Source organism: Triplophysa rosa, linkage group LG14 (genome assembly GCF_024868665.1).
Source record: "Triplophysa rosa linkage group LG14, Trosa_1v2, whole genome shotgun sequence".
Taxonomy (NCBI): domain Eukaryota; kingdom Metazoa; phylum Chordata; class Actinopteri; order Cypriniformes; family Nemacheilidae; genus Triplophysa; species Triplophysa rosa.
In genome coordinates, this window is record NC_079903.1 from 18,851,025 (window position 1) to 18,858,325 (window position 7,301).

General features: G+C 37.3%; 1 protein-coding gene across 2 annotated transcripts in view; it reads left to right on the plus strand.

The window, feature by feature from the left end:
- Positions 1-1,996, plus strand: part of dscamb (Down syndrome cell adhesion molecule b) — a 109,653-nt gene extending 107,657 nt beyond the window's left edge. Inside the window, exon 33 of one of the 2 annotated variants that reach the window (XM_057351377.1) lies at positions 139-1,996. In XM_057351377.1, coding sequence (XP_057207360.1) covers positions 139-509 — 371 coding nt within the window. In that variant the 3' untranslated portion in view covers positions 510-1,996. The remainder of the gene's footprint in view (positions 1-138) is intronic. The other variant, XM_057351376.1, reaches the window with a different exon arrangement.
- The last annotated feature ends 5,305 nt before the right edge of the window (positions 1,997-7,301 follow it).

Below are 7,301 nucleotides of genomic sequence, written 5' to 3' on the forward strand. Positions count from 1 at the left end.
AGGCCAAACTCAATAATGAACTTATAAAAAGGTAGATTTAAAATCCCAAGATGTTGATTTAAGACTCGGATTGTAAAAAAGGCTGTATTTCATCTCTGAGCAGTGCTGGCACTTACACGACTCTTGCCTGTCTTGTAGGAGGTGAACTGGTCCATCTACCCCCTTACTTACGCATGGACTTCCTGCTGAATCGGGGAGCGGCCTCGTCAGGTCGGGAGGCCACAGGACAGACTTGTATGGACCCGCAGAAGAGCCGAATAGCCAAGCGGCCGGCCCTGCTGGCCCCCACGCCCTCTGAGGCCCCCTCGTCCGCCCTCTCCTCCGGCCCCCCCAGCAGAGAGGCAGTACAGCAGTGGCAGCCAGGAACTGCTTCCACACTGCCACAGCGCGAGCCGGGCGACCTGGCCCAGGCCGCTAAACTCAGCAGCTCGCAGGAATCGCTGCTGGACTCCAGAGGACACCTGAAACAAAGCAACAACCCCTACGCAAAGTCCTACACACTGGTATAACACAGGACTAAAGCTACGGACCACATTGCTCTCTCACACGAACACACGCGCGGGGACCTGCTGAAAAAGACGAGCGCGCTTTTTCCGATTCAGAGATGAGTCCTGTACATACATTCTGAATTACTAAAGAAGTGGATAGTTTTCTTTGCATCTGTCTATCTTTCTTTCTTGCTCACTATCTCTGATGGTTTTATTTTTGACACTTTCTTTCTTTCTTTCGCTCACCTTCCTCTCTTGCCCTCTCTTCTGACTTAGTTGGATTTTTTATGTAAGCATTCCTTTATTTTCAATACCACCGTTATGGAGATTGCCAAAATTATTTATTTAAATTGACAGAGGAACTACTTTTGAATTTAAATCGAGGATAATTCTATAGTCATTATTATTATTATTATTATATAAAAATAGAGAAAATGATCAAAAAATGGGTTTAAGGCGGCGGATGAGGTCAGCTCTACAGGAGGATGTCGCTTTCTTTATCCATGACTCTTTCTGTTTTGATGAGGCGCAATCGGCGATTTCGTGGTTTCGTGGTTTTCGGCCTATGTGATGATCGCCGAGGACATGGAGAAATAACAACGAGTCCGGCGGAGGAGACACGCGTCCGCCTTTTCAAGTCGTCTCAGAATGTTGTGCTTTCTAAGGACTGCATGGGCACCTGAAAATAGAATATCGATTTCAAGAGATATCTGTCACACTAAAGGATTATATGATGCTATAATATATATTATGACACTACACGTTATAATATGTATTATGACACATTATATATATGATATATATATATATATATATATATATATATAAAGAGATCACTTTTATTTGTGGATAATACAGGGAAAAAAAGATTTGGTAAATAAAGTCCTTAGTCATGTTTGCACACATCTGGTTTGATTAGAAAATCGAAACTGTTGGGTTCTCTTGTCTTTTTTCCACTTTTATGACTTCGTAACGCTAGAGGTTTCATGGGCTGCAGAGCATTTCCAACACAAGGAGAAAATAGTGGCAGAACCGTTCACTCCATACAGCTCCTGAAGTAACGAATGGTACCCGGTTCGTCTGTTTGTAGATGGCCTGGTTTGTGTAAGACACGTGGCAAAGAGAAGATATTTTAATTGAGCAATATGACACTGGATTTACTAATAATTTCGTAATTCTTGGACATCTTGAAGTACTAACAGATATGAATGTATTCAGTAATGCATAATGAAAAATAAAACCCAAGATGATTGACAATAAAGAGACAAACTAATGATGGAGTCTCTAAACTATAATTGAAAGACATGTCTTAACTGTGAAAGAATCGTGGGTTTGCATTTATTGCGCACAGTCAGATACGCTACAAAGGTTTCAAACTCAACAAGAAAAATATTTTTATGTCCTCTGTTGTCCAGTTTTCCTATTCAAATGCCAGGTTAGGAGCGTTCCTACACACAATAATCTCACCCTCCTTACTGTAATGAGAAATAAAACAATCTTAATATTATAAATTAAACAGCTTTTATGCATTATATACTATTTGTTGCCTTTTAGTGTCAGAATAAAAATGCTTTTACTTTGAAAACAATAGCTTTCACAATAACACATTGCTGCATTACAGTAATGGGAATTACCACAGAAGTACCAAAGGTTATATTATGGTAATAAAAATGCGCTTGAATGTGCAAAAATCATTGTAGTCCTAAATAGACTACAATTTTTAAGTTTTATATTTAAGAAGTTTTATATTTGAAACATTTTCCAAACAAGCAAGGTTATACATGTTTAATTAGATCACAAATAAGAATTCATCAACATTTTTAGTGCAAGTGCTTTGTTTCTCTTACAGTTTATATATATAGTAGGGGACAAAAATATTAGCCCCCTTGGTAAATATGAGCAAAGAATGCTGTGAAAATAAATTTGCATTGTTTCTCCTTTTGATCTTTTATTTAAAAAATTCACAAAGATCCAATGTTTCATTGAAATAAAACAATTGAAAGTGGGGGAAAATCACATAAAAATTTTTTTTCTGTAATGCACTCAGGCCACAATTATTAGCCCCCCCAGAAATTCTTACGAGTGAAACATCTCAGTATATTTTCATTGATTTTTACATTTGCTTAGCACACCAAGGTGACGAAACATGATGTTGTCCAGTCATTACTTCTTTTTGCACAGGAGAATAAATATTAAGTAACACAAAGCCCAAATCCCCTTAATCATTCATCACACTGGGTAAAAACAAAGAATAAAGTTCTGATGGGCAACCAGGGGCGGACTGGCCATCTGGCGTACCGGGCGTTTTCCCGGTGGGTCGCTAACGTATGGGGCCGTAACGGACGCGTTTGCCGCTAACGTATGGGGCCGTAACAGACGCGTTTGCCGCTAACGTATGGGGCCGTAACAGACGCGTTTGCCGCTAACGTATGGGGCCGTAACAGATGCGTTTGCCGCTAACGTATGGGGCCGTAACGGACGCGTTTGCCGCTAACGTATGGGGCCGTAACAGACGCGTTTGCCGCTAACGTATGGGGCCGTAACAGATGCGTTTGCCGCTAACGTATGGGGCCGTAACGGAGGCGTTGGCTGCTTAGACGGACGTATTATAAATGCGAATGCACGCAACACGAATGCAAAAGACACGTATAGACCTAATTTTATACCAGAGGTTCTGTACATCTTGTTCAGATACATGGCATCATGGATTATATTAAATACCATGAGATAAAAAAATCAAAACCTGACTTGCTCTGCTAGAAATCTTATAATGGGTCGTGGTTAGATCTTCCATCATCACATTGGTTCAAAACAAACACCCAAATCAACAAAAAAATGACTCACTGAACACAAAATCAAGATCCTGCCATAGCCATTCCAATTCCCTGACCTGAACACTATAGAAAATGAGTGGGACGAACTGAAGAAGAGGCAGCACCAACATTTGAAGGATCTGGAGAAATTCTGTTTGGAGGAATAGTCTTAAGATCACTTGTCATGTATTCTTCAACCTCATCGGACATTATGAGAGAAGACTCAGATCTGTTTTTCTCGCAAATGAAGGTAGCAAAACGAATTAAATGAAGGGGGGCTAATAATTGTGGCCAGTGTGTATTAGATAAAAACATTTATTTCATAATGTGATTTCCCGCTACTTTAAATAGTTTTACTTCAATGAAACATTGGATTTTTGTGATTTTTTAAAATAAAGATCAAAAGGAGAAACAATGCAGATTTGTTTTCACAGCATTCTTTGCTCATATTTGCCAAGGGGGCTAATATTTTTGTCCCCAACTGTATATATATATATATATACGTATATACAGTATATTAGAATGCTATATTTAGATTTAAGAATGCTGCTGACCACTGCCAAAACAATGAAAGCAAAATCGAGGGCAAAGACAATATATTTGTTATGGGTAGGACAACACTTACTGTGGCTTAATGTACTAAGACATTGATATTACAAGCCCAAACGTAGCATGCACCTTATTAAGTCCATACAAGGTGGACGAGGTGATAAACCCAAATTTTCAACATAGACCAAAGTTTTAACTTGTTTGCCTTTTGAAGTTCATTACTTTATTTCATGCCAAGCACATCATCTTGCCTAGGCTGTTTTTGTCTTCTATAACGCATTCACATATTTCTATTTTCTGGATGTCTTTCATCTCCATAGGCTCAGACAGTGTGTTTATGTATGAGTGTAACAGAGGGTTCTGCAGGATTTTGTGTAAATAATATATTTCTCAGCACAATGTGTGACCTTCACAGCACCCGGAGGGTAGATCCTCTTTTATTTCAAATAAATAAATGTTTTTTACATAGAATTTGCTGGGGGAAGATAACTTATTTCATAGTGTTTTACATGAAATCAATAGGTGACTACATATCTTCCCAAACTTCAGAGGGGTAAGGCCCCTCAAAGCTTCAAGGCCCCATATACTGTATATAATCCTCACATAAACTTTCAAACAGATAAAGGGACTTATACTATAGTAACACTATAGTGTTTTTGTAAACATTAAAGTATACTGCAGTTTAATACTACAGAATAATAGAGTGCACTACAGTATTTATTCTTGTGGGCTACCACAAAATGACGTAATCATATTCTGGAGAAGGTAGTTAGTGCTTAGTGCGTAGTTAGTCCTTTTTCTGACCACACACAGATAGATTACATCATTCACTTATTTCACTCACATAAATTAGATTCACAATATTCTTCATGGTTGTACTGTAAGTACCAAAAACCCACTTCCAGATCATATTAAACAGAACTGTGGTTTTGCTGACGTTGAATGAGACCAGTCTTGTTGCACTTGATCCGTGGAATATCTAAAAGTAGTCAGCTGTAGTGCAGTGGGTTGCACCAGACTAACATTAAATGACAGGAGCTTATGATTGGTTGGAATGTTATTCCATATGTTTAGTTCAGACTAAACATATAAATATGTTCGGTTAAGAAACTAAACATATTCAGAGAAAACATTATTGGTCCTAGTACAGACCCCTGCAGGACTTCACAAGAAATAGGAGCATGGCAGGAGAATAATTTCAAACCTCTGACTAAAAATGTTCTGTCCTTCAAGTAGTTATGCATTGTTTCAGATCTACAGAATTAGACTGACCCAATTCCCACAATCTACACTACTGGTCAAACGTTTTGGGATACTTACTCACTTATGTGTTTTTCCACATTTTAGAATAATAATAATAAACTCATCAAATTTATGAAATAAAACAGGCAAAAAGGCAGCTATGGGAATTATGTTGTAACTAAATAAATTAAAACGTTATATTGTATTATCTTCAGTGTATTCACCTTTTGACTAGAATTTGCAGAAATGTTTTCTTGTCATTTTATCAAGCAGCTTCTTGAAGTCTCACCCTGAGATGCTTTTTAAACAATATTAAAGGAGTTCCCATTCTATTCTGCTCTTAATGGCTGTTCTTTCTTCATTATTCGGTCATCCATTTCAAAAATATTTTTTATTAAATAAAATGTTAGTTTGTCATAACAAAACATGTGTGCTGGCATAATTATATGTTTGTCTACTAAACTAATTTCAGACATTTACGCATACACCTTCAGATCAAACGTTTTTTAACACAATGAGAAACATTCCCAAAACTTTTGACCTGTGGTGTACTTCCATAGAATAAATTTTACTATCCTAAGAAGTGTATATCAATGTATCAAAGTACTTGTCGCCTTGATCATAAAAGAGAGTAATGCAGGTAAAACTAACTAAAAATAGTGAGTAAGAACGAACAGAACGGAACAGATGGTTCGACTCTAAAGGTAAAATGGAACATCTAGTACAGCCAATCTTAGTAGAAAAAAAACTTTTCACACGTTTCCCTAGAAAACAAATAGTTGCCACTGGTATTAAAATAGAAAATGAAGTATTTAAAAAAACCTGACGGTTGTACCATTTTTTTGCAACAACAGCAGAGAAATACATGCTGTTTTAATAGTTTAATCTTAATACTTAGACAGGGAATCTCTCATGATATCATTAGTGATTAGAATTGTCATTCAGTCAGAGCTGTTGTCTTCTTTCACTGATTCTTTTAAAAAGCAATAGCATCCAACATATTGGTACAGAATAAATCAAACAGAGAAAGAAGTTCATCAGATATAGAAGACATGCACTCAAAAGAAGCTTTTTAAAACGTGAGTATTAAAAGCATTTGAATAATCACTGGCTGTGGAGGATGTAACAACACAAGAACAATATCCTTAATATCCAAATGTTGCTTCAGTTGATTACATAAAGTACAATTAAAAACTATTTGACTGTGGTAAAAGAAAGTTATTATATCCCCCAGTATATTTGTCATTAGAACACATAGTAACATTAAAGTAATTTGAAATCATGTGGAACTGTTTGAATGCATATTTAGTGCACTTTTTTCAGTACTACATGTTAGGATGCATACACGCCGCAAGTGACTGCTGTTTATCACCAGTCTCTCACTATGAAGTCGTTAGATGGCGTTTCTAGCTTTGCTTGCCCTAGTAACAGTTATAAACAAAACTGCAGTAACTGATGAGAGATGAATGACATCAGCTCCACTGCGGCCTTCCTATTGGTTGTCGCTCCCAAAAGTAGCTCATCATTTGCATAAATTGCAATTTTCAACTTTGTCGCATTGCTTGACACGGCCACTTCCAGTCGCCAACGGTCACTGTTGCTCGTGCCGTCAGATGTCGATAAGCTACCATTGAAATGAATGAAGTCATGTCATTTGGTCGCTGCCGGTGTGAACAGGGAGTAAGGTAAGGTAAACGTTTTAATACAGGTAAAAGTAAATACGTTTTTAAGCAAAATTATTTTCATATTAGGGATATCCATCCTTTCCACTGATAGTGATATACAGAAAGAGCATCATCTATCATCTTCTGGACCCATACCTGCCAGCAGAGGAAATAAATAAAAATCAAGATGCATACCGGATGAAATTAAAAGAACCTGATAAATGTGGAGGAGTTGGGGATGGGGGTGGGTTTTGGAGCGTGGCACGATTAAATAGCTGTAGAGGAGCTGTAAGAAGGCTTTTAGTTTACAGTTTTGCCCATAGTAATCAATACACCAAAAAAACTTGGTTACCACACTTTTACAACAAAAAAAACATGGTTAATTTTTGTATGGGTATGTACAATGTACCCTAGGGTTAGATGAATGGTCTGAGTTAGTAAGACACACAGCAAACACAGAGAGAAATAATAGAGAGGAGGCAATTTGGAGAGTGACTAAAATAAATGCCTTCAATCAAAACAAAACAATAAAATATTTTTTTCAA